A 14394-nucleotide genomic window follows, 5' to 3' on the forward strand; every position below is an offset into this window, starting at 1 on the left:
TCACGTTGTAGATGAAGTTAAGGCATTCTGCTACTCTGGAAGTAACGCATGACCGACGAAGCGACGAGGATATATGTAAGAAGCAGACAAGCACAGGCAAAATGATAATTCCTCGCTAGATGAAGACTACATTTACAAAGCATAGCCCTTAATTTGATGAAGAAATTTCTGCGAACGTCCAGTATTGCGTGGAAGAGAATTATGGAATGTGGGAAAAACCGAAAAGAAGAGACTAGCATCCGTTGTCATGTAATGATATAGAAAGATGTTGAAAATCGATCGGACTGATAAGAAGAGGAGGCTCTCCGCAGAATCACCGAGGAAAGTAATGCGGAAAACGCTGACTACAAGAATGGACAGGATGATAGGATATTGATTAAGACAGCAGGGCATAACTTTCATGATATCCGACAGAAACAGCAGTATATCTTACAGATAATCGAGGACTTTGCTGTAAGTGCTACTCTCAGATGAAGAATTTAGCAGAATAATGGAAGTCATGATGGACCACGTCAAACTAGTCAGAGCAGTGATGACCCAAGAAAAACTGACCAATTCAAACAAGAGGGCCTCTATGACTGTATGTATGAACCTCTCTCCACAGTCTTAACCAATTATTTCCGTTCTGTGCATCTTCCGAATTTGCATTCTTCTGGAATATTATTATCAGAAGCTGCATACATGAAGGTTATGGAGTTTTAAGTAACGTTTCCGGATCATTAGATTTCAACGGCCTTGTCGCGGCCGGCCGAAGTGGCCGTGCGGTTCTAGGCGTTACAGTCTGGAACCGAGCGACCGCTACGGTCGCAGGTCCGAATCCTGCCTCGGGCATGGATGTGTGTGATGTCCTTAGGTTAGTTATGCTTAATTAGTTCTAAGTTCTAGGCGACTGATGACCTCAGAAGATAAGTCGCATAGTGCTCAGAGCCATTTGAACCATTTGAACCTTGTCGCGTTGGATACACCGACTCTCGCTCGATCACCGGAGTCAAGCAGTGTTGAACCTGTTTGGTAGTAAGATGGATGACCGCCTGGGAACAGCTGGTCAGAGCAGTATCGTGGTGATCCTGCGCTACTACTATCAGAACCGCCAAAGCTTCCAGCCATCCCAACTTCCGTCGTAAAATTACCGTTCTGTTTCCTACGCATATTTAGCAAATTTTGTAATTATTTCGTAAATAGGTCCAATAAAAAAGTGTAGCGTAATTCAAAAATATCAAGTGAATGACCTATATTGATGAAAAATATAACACATCACGAATTAAATGTATCACTGTATCACACACATTGAGGTGACAAAATGCAATGGCACAGCGATATGTACATATACAGATGGCGGTAGTATCGCATACTATCTAGTACACGAGGTACGAAAGAACAGAGCTGCTATTTGTTCCAAGGTGAATCGTGTGATAAGGTTTCCGACGTGCTATGGCCGCACGACGGGAACTAACAGACTTTGAAGGCGGAATGATAGTTGGAGCTAGACGCATGGGGCATTCCATTTCGGATATCGGTAGGGATTTCAATATTCCGAGATCCACAGTGTCAAGAATGTACCGAAAATACTAAATTTCAAGCGTTACCTCTCACCACGGGCAACGCAATGGCTGACAGCCTTAACGACCGGGAGCAGCGTCGTTTGCGTAGAGCTGTCAGCATTAACAGACAAGCAACACTGCTTGGAATATTGATGTAGAACGTACGACGAACATAGTCGTTAGGACAGTGTGGCGAAATTTGGCATTAATGGGCTGCGGCAGCAGACAACCTACGTGAGTGCCTCTGCTAACAGCTCGACTTTGTCTGCAGCGCCTCTCCTTGGCTCGTGACCAGATGGTTTGAACCGTAGAAGACTGAAAAACCATGGCCTGATCAGATGAGTTGCGATTTCCGTTGGTATGAGCTATTGGCAGCGTTCGAGTGTGGCGCAGACATCAAGAAGCCATGGACCCAAGTTGTCAACAAGGCACTGTGCAAGTTGATGGTGCCTCCATCATGTTGTGGGCTGTATTTATATGAAATGTACTGGGTCCTCTGATCCAACTGAACCGCTCATTGACTACAAACAGTCATTTTCGGCTATTGGGAACCATTTGCAGCCGTTCACGGACTTCATGTTCTCAAATAATGATGTTATATCCCCGGACCACAATTGTTCGCGTTTAGTTTGAAGAACATTCTGGACAATTCGAGCGAATGATCTGGCTAGAAGCCGACCGGAGTGGCCGAACGGTTCTGGGCGCTACAGTCTGGAACCGCGCGACCGCTACGGTCGCAGGTTCGAATCCTGCATCGGGCATGGATGTGTGTAATGTCCTTAGGTTAGTTAGGTTTAAATAGTTCTAAGTTCTCAGAAGTTAAGTCCCGTAGTGCTCAGAGCTATTTGAACCATTTTTTTGATCTGGCTACCCAGGTCACTCGACATAAATCCCATCGAATATTTATAGCACATAATCGAGAGATCAGTTCGTGCACAACATCCTGCGCCGGCAACACTTTCGCATTATGGACGGCTATAGAGGCAGAATGTCTCAGTATTTCTGCAGGGGACTTCCAACGACTTTTTGAGTCCATGCCACGTAGATTTGTGCACTACACCGGACAAAAGGAGGTCCGACACGTTGTTAGGAGGTATCCCATGACTTCTGTCACCTCAGTATAAATCATCTTTTTCGGCTGCTTCCTCTTCGATCGTTTCTCGCACCAGTCTTCGTTCGGCAGAAATGGACAAATGTCGTAAGCTTTCGTTCAAAAGGTCGTATTTGCTTCAGTATCCGCTCGCAGACCCTTGTGATCCATAAATGGCTGTTACGAAGTAGACGTTTCATTAGGATGCTACTTGCACGAAATGACACCGTTTGCAAGCTACTACTCGTAAACAAATTCTAGGAACACGAGCGGTAGGAGAATTAATGTGTCTCCACGGTTAATTATTAGATCTCCTTCCTCAGGTTTTGCTCCCTCTTTTACCTGCGCCCTTGGCAGGAACCGATCTCGCCACACGTCAGTACGGCCCTGCACCTGGTGGCGTTGGTCAGCCGCTGTGGCCGAGCGGTTCTAGGCGCTTCAGTCCGGAACCGCGCTGCTGCTACGGTCGCAGGTTCGAATGCTGCCTCGGGCATGAATGTGTGATGTCCTTAGGCTAGTTAGGTTTAGGTAGTTCTAAGTTCTAGGGGACTGATGACCTCAAATGTTAAGTCCCACAGTGTTGACAGCCATTTTTTGAACCTGGTGGCGTTACCTCAGTGACATGCAATTCGCCGAGATGGCACCCAGTTGAAAGACTTGCACCAGGTCGTGACAGTCAGTGACATTATAGTTACTGTCGTAAAACGGTAGAACAGCAAAAGAACCCACACCATTAATGCTCATGTTTCCGTCGGTAGTTTCATAACGATACTTCTACGAACATTGTTCCTTGAAAGTATATGGGATGTTTAAAGAAAACGAAAAGGCGTTGCAAGAAGATGCCTCCTGCTGCGAAACGAGCTTTCGTAAACAATGCACGTGGGCCGCAGCAAGACGCAGGTGGCGGCACGTGAGGCGCATGGGTTCGGCAGCGGCGTTATGGGGGCGTGGGTGGAGTGGCGCGGCCTAACTCAGACTGATGACCGGCTAAGTGCCGGGCCCATCACGGCGCAGGCGCGGACGCAGGCCTCTCTCCAGGCCGGCCATTCTTCTCCGGCCCCCGGGGGTGTACATCGGCCGTCGCCGGCGATTACGCTGCTAACGAGGAGCTCGTGCAGGTTCCGGGTTGCCGGACACTGCGTCCCGCGACCTTTCCTTCTGCCCGCCCGTTGTCACTTCGCTAACGATAACTGTCCCCCGGAACGCATACCACCTCTTACTTTTTATTCTACTGGACAAAAAAGTTTTAATTCCATTAAAAGTTGTAATATTTAAAATAACAAATACACTGATGAGGCAAAACATCACAACCACCTACTCAACAAAGTGTTGGTCCCGCCTTAGCAATGCATTACAGCAGCGATTCTATGTGAAATATCCCCGACACTCTTAATAGGTTTCCGGAGGTTCGTAACATCAGATGCCCAGGCAGTCGCCTGTAAATTACGAGCTGGTAGATTGTGGGCGCATATCTGGCGCCCAGTGTCGTCTCTGATGAGTTCCGTCGAGTTCAGATCAGGCGAATTCGGTGGACAAGACATCAACATGAGTTCACTATCATGCTCCTCATACCAATGCAGTTCGATTCCTACCTTTAGTATGGGGAGTCATCCTGCCGAAAGGCCGGCCAGGGTGGCCGAGCGGTTGTAGGCGCTACAGTCTGGAACCGCGCGACCGCTGCGGTCGCAGGTTCGAATCCTGCCTCGGTCATGGATGTGTGTGATGTCCTTAGGTTAGTTAGGTTTAAGTAGTTTTAAGTTCTAGGGGACTGATGACCTCAGCAGCTAAGTCCCATAGTGCTCAGAGCCATTTGAACCTGCTGAAAGATTCAGTACCATTGCGGAAGGCATCGAGCTTGAAGGGCTGAAGGTAGCCCTCAACAGCATTCATGTAGTCCAGAGTTGTCACTGTAATTTTGATTACTTCCGCAGCTCTCATGGAGGTGTAGTTGAATCTCCCACGTAGTATAATACTGTGACTGCGTTTGTGGTGCGATGCATGTTTTGAGCAGCGTCATCCTGACGGCATATTCTGCAGTATCGTCAATGACCCCCACCGTGGCGCACAGCGTTTCGCGGTCAGGAATCAGACGGCGTTCAGCTGACGGCCGATGGGCGGCGGCACCACCGTTGCATAACAGCGCAGGCGCGGCCAACTCTCAGCCGTTTCCGCGGTAACGGCAGCAACGCCAGCCGGCGTACATACGGAAAATAGCAACTTACTGACTGCGGGCCAATCACGCCACGCCACGCCACCGCGGCCTCACCGGCGGCCTGTGCAATAGTGCACGCCCGGACTAGTTAAAAGCGCACGCCCCGCCACGGACGGTAGAGCAAAGTCAGGCTGCAGTCTTGTGAAGTCCTTAGACTCCCGCTTTGTAACTACGGAAATATACAGACTTCAACTGATAGTGGTGTATGTTTGTGATAGGGACTCAGTATCTGGCAGTGTTTGTATTCAGATCTTGTGTGAACTTCAACTGAGAAATTAAACTTGTTTTTCCACTCACGCCGCCAATCTTTGTTTTTCCACACTTCCCCGATAGAACGCACTCTGAAACGACCATCGACCTCGTGTAAGAAAAAATATGATTTTTGCGAACAGAAGACAAGTTACCATTGATCCATGGACCAACCTCGATGATTTCGTGCCCACGCAATCTTAATTGGCGATGTCGCGCCAGTGTGCGAAAACGTAGGGACTGTCTGCTGCGCAGCCCCATTTCAGCAGCGTGCGCTGAACGATGTGCTCCGAAGCACTTCTGCTTGCACCGGCGTTAAACGCTGTCTTCAGTTCTGCCACAGATCGCCGTCTATCCTGCTTTATACAGCGCTCAAGCCTCTGACATCCGTCCACCACCTTGTCGCCTGCTCATGGTTTCACGATCCTTCAAGAATTTTTCTTAGATCCTCACGACTGTGAAACACATAAAGCTGATTATCTCGTTCCCAGGCACCGGAACATAACAATCTTCCCTTACAAATTCTCCGATGTAAGCAACTTTTAATCAATTTGCGATTCGCATCGTCGGTAGAATGATTTCTAATTTGTCTCTGCTCTGCTTACATACTTTCCTTACCCTGTCAAGTCTACGCAACGTCATTGGGAGGCATTCAGTCTCGTGGCGGACACTGCTCTTACGTTTCGGCTCACCAGTGTACATCACACGTCAGTAAATGTCTATCAGATACACGATTAGAACTTCACAGCAGACACACTTGCATTAAAATATTTTTTTACCGGTAATGCTGCCCTTCCCCACAGCTATATAAACAAATGTTATCTCAGGCGATATAAAACTGACGTTTGATATAAGATGAAGGCCGCAAACACACTGGAAGAATATTCCCATTATTTTGAGGATGTACCGTGTGGCCGGCCGGAGTGGCGGAGCGGTTCTAGGTGCTACAGTCTGGGACCGCGCGACCGCTACGGTCGCAGGTTCGAATCCTGCCTCGGGCATGGATGTGTGTGATGTCCTTAGGCTAGTTAGGTTTAAGTAGTTCTAAATTCTACGGGACTGATGACCTCGGCAGTTAAGTCCCATAGTGCTCAGAGCCACTTTTACCATTTTTTGCACCGTGTGCAATGCCCGGATGTTGCGCCTACATACGGCCTTTATATATTGACCCGATATCTAAGCACTGTGTTACAGACAGACGTGTAATGAACATGACAACATGTCGCTAGTTAACCGTACAATAATCGATATAAGAAGTAAGAATCCTAACATACCGGAGATCTCACAAGGATTAGAGTTTCCGAAGTCAACAGTGACTAGGGTGGCTCTTTAGTATCACTGAGACAATGTGTCCATACGCATATACCGCCGCACAGGATGATCACAAGTCTCTGACGAATTGCCTTCACGTCACCTCCGTTGAGCCACGGTGGTGTACTGCATGATCGCCGCCACTTAGAATGTTGCGCATCAAGAATCTATTTCTACCGGGACTGTTAAGGAGATTAATGCACAGCAAAGGCATCAGCAACTGGTGACCATCTCCTGTCCCACTGCTTTCCAATAACCTTCGACAACTCAGTTTATAAACTAAGGCTTTTTTAGTGGGAAGCGAAACAGGTGGTGCAATTCTTAAGACACTGGATTCACACTGGCTTGAAGTGTTCATCTCCATCCGCAATCCTGATTTAACATTTACGATAGGCGGCACTTCACAGCTATTAAATGATTAAATAATATCGTGTTGAAAGTATCACTGTTTTTCGAACCAGCCTCGACCATAAACGATCATCCTAATCAAACACGATTTTTTGTCCTCGATGATAACAAACGCAAATCTTATTGCCAGGGATAAAAAACTAAATCAGGTTTAACCTTATTTGACAGAGAATGGTCATGACTGTTTTCGAATCAGGATGCGAAGATGATCGAATCTGTGCCTGGAGACGAACATTTACGATCGAAACAGATATAAAAAAATGAACTGTCGGTATTTTCAATAAGACTTTCTTTGAATCATGATTAAGTTCCTGCGAGATTCTTCCAAACCTTCTAGGGGGAATACTTGATTGATACCTTAAACAGGTCTCCATCATTATCCAACTGAGCCATTGCTGCATGAAGTAATGTTAAACGCTAATCTTCCTTTCTTCCAACCAGACATTTTGATTTACAAGTCAAGCCGTGGAAATATATTTTCCGCAGCGAAGAAGCGCTACAGATAAAAAGGAATTGCATCGACATATGGCTTCAGGGCTGTGCCGCAAAAAGGGTCTGACTTATCTTTCTACGAGAACCCACACTAGCAACTGATGTTAGGAACTCGAGTAATAACTGACGGTTCCTACGATGTTCGAAAACCACCGCACCATTCCCTACTACGACCGGCCGCAGGCAGTCAGATATTGTATATTTGCCCGAAATTTTAGGTAAGGGACACCGTTGGTACACTTTTCTGAACTTCGTCTCTAGCCAGCCTTGTGATAGCAGATTAATATATTTTCTTATTCCATTTTTAAATGATGACATTCACTTTTTATGTGCTACAATCTCCTTCCGAATTTGCAAAAATTACTCCAGAAAATTAAGGTCTTTTTCCACATGTGAAGACGTGTTCCAAGACACATCGCTATGTCCCTAGGAACTAATATTCTATTGAAATTTAAATACGGTGCCGTTCAGAAAATACTGTATTTAGTCGCCTATCTGTTATATTATTACTCCACTATACACCAATAATCAGTAAGGAATCAAATTAAGCAGCAGTTTTATCTATTACATACTGAAATACCTTTTGTGTCCTGTGGTTCCCTCTCCCTTCCCGCCCCCCACCTGAGTAGAGGTAGCTAATGCACGGCTATTGGAATGCTAGTTCAGGACATTTCCGTGAGCAGCCTTTGGCGTGTAAAGAGAAAAGAAACATTCATATATCGTTACAGTTCCTGATCTACGGACTGCACAACAGCCCAGTGAATTGCAGCCCAAATTTCGTTGTATTACATGACTGTGAATCGGTCTGTGACATAGATGATGACGGTTCATCCGCCCATTTGATGGGAATGTTAAGCATCGAGACTTCATTAGTAATATTATAGAGAAGTAAGGTACATGCGAATATCAGACACACATTACCTAGACTAAAACAGTTTGCAATACAGGTGAAATTCAGCATATAGGACTTTGATTCTTGACGTAATCGAACTACGGTCGGAAAAAATAGCATTTCATTTGCAGTCTTGGATCATCTTCCTGAATTCTTCTAGTAAGGTTCGCCAGACACTCTCTTAATAGCGATACAAGGTTAAATACAACTCCCACATCACTAGTTTAGGCCCTGGTGGTACCTGGAAGTACTGAGTAGGAAATCACACTGTTCTTAACCTACACCGGTTTCCTTGAAATTTCGTTGTATCTCAGAAAAGAAACTAACCTCAACATAGTAGTTCAAAATTAAGTAATTCAAACACACAACACTTCAGCTTCTACAGGACTATTTATTCCTAGTTTAAATAACGTGGTCACCTTCGATCGGTCTTACAAGACGTCCTCGAGCGTGTAATTGGTTCTACGTAACGTTAGACAACCGCAACAAAAAAGGGACACAGATAAACAACAACAACAAATCTACGGAAGTTTTCAGTTTTTTATGCCATCAGTATTACCATTGGCTTCACTTTGGTCCTCATCATTACCTACGTGTGCTAATTCTTTCATCTCTACGTAACGAATAAATCCTGCAACTTCTGTGATCTAGTTGGCAAATTCTAAAGTGTCCCTGCTTCTAGGAAGATTCTTCCACAGACTTGTTTTCTCACCGTCTCTGTCTTGCAATTGCAAGAAATCCGTTGCTCTGATTACGTGCAGTGTGCTTTTCGATCCAGTTATCATTTTTTTTTTTTTTTTTTTTTTGGCCATCAGTCTGCTGACTGGTTTGATGCGGCCCGCCACAAATTCCTTTCCTGTGCTAACCTCTTCATCTCAGAGTAGCACTTGCAACCTACGTCCTCAATTATTTGCTTGACGTATTCCAATCTCTGTCTTCCTCAACAGTTTTTGCCCTCTACAGCTCCCTCTAGTACCATGGAAGTCATTCCCTTATGTCTTAGCAGATGTCCTATCATCCTGTCCCTTCTCCTTATCACTGTTTTCCACATATTCCTTTCCTCTCCGATTCTGCGTAGAACCTCCTCATTCCTTACCTTATCAGTCCACCTAATTTTCAACATTCGTCTATAGCAACACATCTCAAATGCTTCGATTCTCTTCTGTTCCGGTTTTCCCACAGTCCATGTTTCACTACCATACAATGCGGTACTCCAGACGTACATCCTCAGAAATTTCTTCCTCAAATTAAGGCCGGTATTTGATATTAGTAGACTTCTCTTGGCCAGAAATGCCTTTTTTGCCATAGCGAGTCTGCTTTTGATTTCCTCCTTGCTCCGTCCGTCATTGGTTATTTTACTGCCTAGGTAGCAGAATTCCTTAACTTCATTGACTTCGTGACCATCAATCCTGATGTTAAGTTTCTCGCTGTTCTCATTTCTACTACTTCTCATTACCTTCGTCTTTCTCCGCTTTACTCTCAAACCATACTGTGTACTCATTAGACTATTCATTCCGTTCAGCAGATCATTTAATTCTTCTTCACTTTCACTCAGGATAGCAATGTCATCAGCGAATCGTATCATTGATATCCTTTCACCTTGTATTTTAATTCCACTCCTGAACCTTTCTTTTATTTCCATCATTGCTTCCTCGATGTACAGATTGAAGAGTAGGGGCGAAAGGCTACAGCCTTGTCTTACACCGTTCTTAATACGAGCACTTCGTTCTTGATCGTCCACTCTTATTATTCCCTCTTGGTTGTTTTACATATTGTATTTGACCCGTCTCTCCCTATAGCTTACCCCCACTTTTTTCAGAATCTCGAACAGCTTGCACCATTTTATATTGTCGAACGCTTTTTCCAGGTCGACAAATCCTATGAAAGTGTCTTGATTTTTCTTTAGCCTTGCTTCCATTATTATCCGTAACGTCAGAATTGCCTCTCCCGTCCCTTTACTTTTCCTAAAGCCAAACTGATCGTCACCTAGCGCATTCTTAATTTTCTTTTCCATTCTTCTGTATATTATTCCTGTAAGCAGCTTCGATGCATGAGCTGTTAAGCTGATTGTGCGATAATTCTCGCACTTGTCAGCTCTTGCCATCTTCAAGCTGATTGTGCGATAATTCTCGCACTTGTCAGCTCTTGCCATCTTCGGAATTGTGTGGATGATGCTTTTCCGAAAGTCAGATGGTATATCGCCAGACTCATATATTCTGCACACCAACGTGAATAGTCGTTTTGTTGCCACTTCCCCCACTGATATTAGAAATTCTGATGGAATGTTATCTATCCCTTCTGCCTTATTTGACCGTAAGTCCTCCAAAGCTCTTTTAAATTTCGATTCTACTACTGGATCCCCTATCTCTTCTAAATCGACTCCTGTTTCTTCTTCTATCACATCAGACAAATCTTCACCCTCATAGAGGCTTTCAATGTATTCTTTCCACCTATCTGCTCTCTCCTCTGCATTTAACAGTGGAATTCCCGTTGCACTCTTAATGTTACCACCGTTGCTTTTAATGTCACCAAAGGTTGTTTTGACTTTCCTGTATGCTGACAATCATATCTTTTTCGATGTCTTCACATTTTTCCTGCAGCCATTTCGTCTTAGCTTCCTTGCACTTCCTTGCGACTTGTACTTCTGTATTCCTGATTTTCCCGGAACATGTTTGTACTTCCTCCTTTCATCAATCAGCTGAAGTATTTCTTCTGTTACCCATGGTTTCTTCGCAGCTACCTTCTTTGTACCTATGTTTTCCTTCCCAACTTCTGTGATGGCCCTTTTTAGAGATGTCCACTCCTCTTCAACTGTACTGCCTACTGCGCTATTCCTTATTGCTGTATCTACAGCGTTAGAGAACTTCAAACGTATCTCGTCATACCTTAGTACTTCCGCATCCCACTTCTTTGCGTATTGATTCTTCCTGACTAATGTCTTGAACTTCAGCCTACTCTTCATCACTACTATATTGTGATCTGAGTCTATATCTGATCCTGGCTACGACTTACAATCCAGTATCTGATTTCGGAATCTCTGTCTGATCATGATGTAGTCTAATTGAAATCTTCCCGTATCTCCCGGCCTTTTCCAAGTATACCTCCTCCTCTTGTGATTCTTGAACAGGGTATTCGCTATTACTAGCTGAAACTTGTTACAAAACTCAATTAGTCTTTCTCCTCTTTTATTCCTTGTCCCAAGCCCATATTCTCCTGTAACCTTTTCTTCTACTCCTTCCCCTACAACTGCATTCCAGTCGCCCATGACTATTAGATTTTCGTCCCCCTTCACATACTGCATTACCCTTTCAATATCCTCATACACTTTCTCTATCTGTTCATCTTCAGCTTGCGATGTCGGCATGTATACCTGAACTATCGTTGTCGGTGTTGGTCTGCTGTCGATTCTGATTAGAACAACCCGGTCACTGAACTGTTCACAGTAACACACCCTCTGCCCTACCTTCCTATTCATAACGAATCCTACTCCTGTTATACCATTTTCTGCTGCTGTTGATATTACCCGATACTCATCTGACCAGAAATCCTTGTCTTCCTTCCACTTCACTTCACTGACCCCTACTATATCTAGATTGAGCCTTTGCATTTCCCTTTTCAGATTTTCTAGTTTCCCTACCACGTTCAAGCTTCTGACATTCCACGCCCCGACTCGTAGAACGTTATCCTTTCGTAGATTATTCAATCTTTTTCTCATGGTAACCTCCCCCTTGGCAGTCCCCTCCCGGAGATCCGAATGGGGGACTATTCCGGAATCTTTTGCCAATGGAGAGATCATCATGACACTTCTTCAATTACAGGCCACATGTCCTGTGGATACACATTACGTGTCTTTAATGCAGTGGTTTCCATTGCCTTCTGCATTCTCATGTCGTTGATCATTGCTGATTCTTCCGCCTTTAGGGAGAATTTCCCACCCCTGGGACAAGAGAGTGCCCTGAACCTCTATCAGCTCCTCCGCCCTCTTTAACAAGGCCGTTGGCAGAATGAGGCTGACTTCTTATGCCGGTAGTCTTCGGCCGCCAATGTTCCAGTTATCATATCCACCAAAAAGTGGTTATTCTTTAATTTCTATTTCTCTTTGTTGCTTTGCTCTGTTTATGCCATATTCCGTTCCAGTACGTTGTTGACTCCTTCCTGCAGGTTTAAGTCTTCCTTACGTCCGCCTAGAAGGGCTCTGTCGGCCGCGTACCTTAGTATTGTTTCTTGTTCTCCTTGTACTTTCATTCCTCCTTACACTTCTTCTTTCGCTTCGTTTACTGCTATAACGGACATTAGCAGTGAAATGGTTAGTATTAGACAGCCAAAAGCCATGAATAAACAGACAGGAGAATGGTACTAAAGAAAAATATGTGCTGTAGGAAAGAAGATAACGCAGATATCGTGAGAAGGGTGCCGGATGCGATTCAGACGTATTTTATAAGACAGCGCACCATAACCTATCCACGTAGAGGTCGCATGCTGTTCCGCACCCAAGGCGCTTCAGACCGCCTGGGTCACGGAACATGAAAGGTTTAGGGGTGGGGACTGTCACCCCTAAGCCAGCGGAACGACAGTATATTCACGATAGCTCCCAGTCGTAAAAACGATACGACGCCATCAACTCTGCCGACAACAGCAGTAAGCTCTGGGTGCCGAGTTACGAGTGCCCATGAATATGTGTATACGAGCCAAGATTCGATGCTGAAGCGTCGCTCTTACGTTACTTTCGCCTTGACAGCACCACAGGAGGTGACACAAGGCTATTCGTTCCCTGAAAGACGTCAGCCAGTACGTAAAGTGGTATTATCCCGTGTGATGATGCATCTCATGCAGCGAAGATCATGCTTATTTTGGGTAGCCAAAACGTAAGAGGACTGGTATCAGGCTTGAGATGTGTAGTTACCAGGTTAATTGTGGGATTTCTATCATATGAAATCGCGTTTCACAAAATCACCAAATGACATCACAGTCCTGTTATGAACAACGTGTTTCCGAAACACATATGTCATAGTTAAAGAGACCAATAGTATCGCCCTTCCTTAATGGATACATTAAGATTTATCTTGGAGGACAACGGAGAGATTCTGCTTCTAAAGAGACGTATTAATTGCAATTTAATCTTTCATAGATCACTGAGGATCACGGGATATGCTGGACTCTGTTTACTGATCGAATTAGACGACATCAGCAAATTAAGCAATTTCGGTGTAATAAACAATTTAGGAACTATCTACAACAGCAAATATAGGATTAGTGTGCCGCTAAAACCTGTTTGTTTCCTACCAGTTGACGTATATTCGGTGCTCGGGCTCGAGGTTTCAGCAAACAGCAATATCTCTCTACAAACGGGAAGTTACTCTCGTTTCATTAATGAAATTCGAAATGGTCGAACAGCAACGCTCACGTTTACACCATCTCTATTCGTAACCAGAACGCTTGCAGTACATATTCACGGAGCATTAGGTCATACAGACTAATTGTTCTATAAAAATACAAAAGTAAGGCGGTATATCGTTCTCATCATTAACTAAACATCTTCAGCAATGAACACGCTGTTGGATGCTCTCCAAGAACATCATAGAATGATTGATAATGACATGATATTTCAAAACCAATTATATAGTAAGAACCTGCAATGATTTAGGGGACGATTTTTTACAATAAAAAAAGACCTGGAGTTTATTAGTGTCAAAGGATTATGGAAGGGTCAAACAAAGACAGAAGCTTAAATACTGAACTACCGATGGGCTTTCTTAGTAACATGGCCACAAGTTACCAAAAAAAAAGAAAAGGAAATATTCGTGTTAAAGGGTAAACTAATGGGTACAATATTTTCCTCACACAGGGAAATCTCAGCGGATCATGCGCCAGAACGCCAAGAATGAGGTACCTCTTTGTATCAGAAGGTAAATAATGTAACGGTCTGAGTCTGCAGTATGTGCCTCAAATTACGTATGATGATAGACGCAAAATACTCCTTAGCTGAGTTTGGTGCTGAAAAGAAACGAAAATTTAAATAAGTACTTGTTTAACTTTTTACCTCCTTACTTCTCCCCCTCCACTACCATTATGTAAAAATAACTGGTTGTAGGGTATAGGGCTTAAACATCCCACAATGTCTCTCTTTAAACTGAAGACAACAGAATGAAAACATAATTATCAATTTCCGCATTTAAAAATGCACGAAGACATTACCACA

General features: G+C 44.3%; 1 protein-coding gene across 1 annotated transcript in view; it reads left to right on the forward strand.

Moving 5' to 3' along the window:
* Nucleotides 1-3504: 3504 nt before the first annotated feature.
* LOC124616368 (Down syndrome cell adhesion molecule-like protein Dscam2) overlaps nt 3505-14394 on the forward strand; it is a 445499-nt gene continuing 434609 nt past the window's right edge. The window contains exon 1 of the mRNA XM_047144679.1: nt 3505-3749. Coding sequence (XP_047000635.1) covers nt 3505-3749 — 245 coding nt within the window. The remainder of the gene's footprint in view (nt 3750-14394) is intronic.

This window comes from Schistocerca americana, chromosome 5 (genome assembly GCF_021461395.2).
Source record: "Schistocerca americana isolate TAMUIC-IGC-003095 chromosome 5, iqSchAmer2.1, whole genome shotgun sequence".
NCBI classification, from domain to species: Eukaryota; Metazoa; Arthropoda; class Insecta; order Orthoptera; family Acrididae; genus Schistocerca; species Schistocerca americana.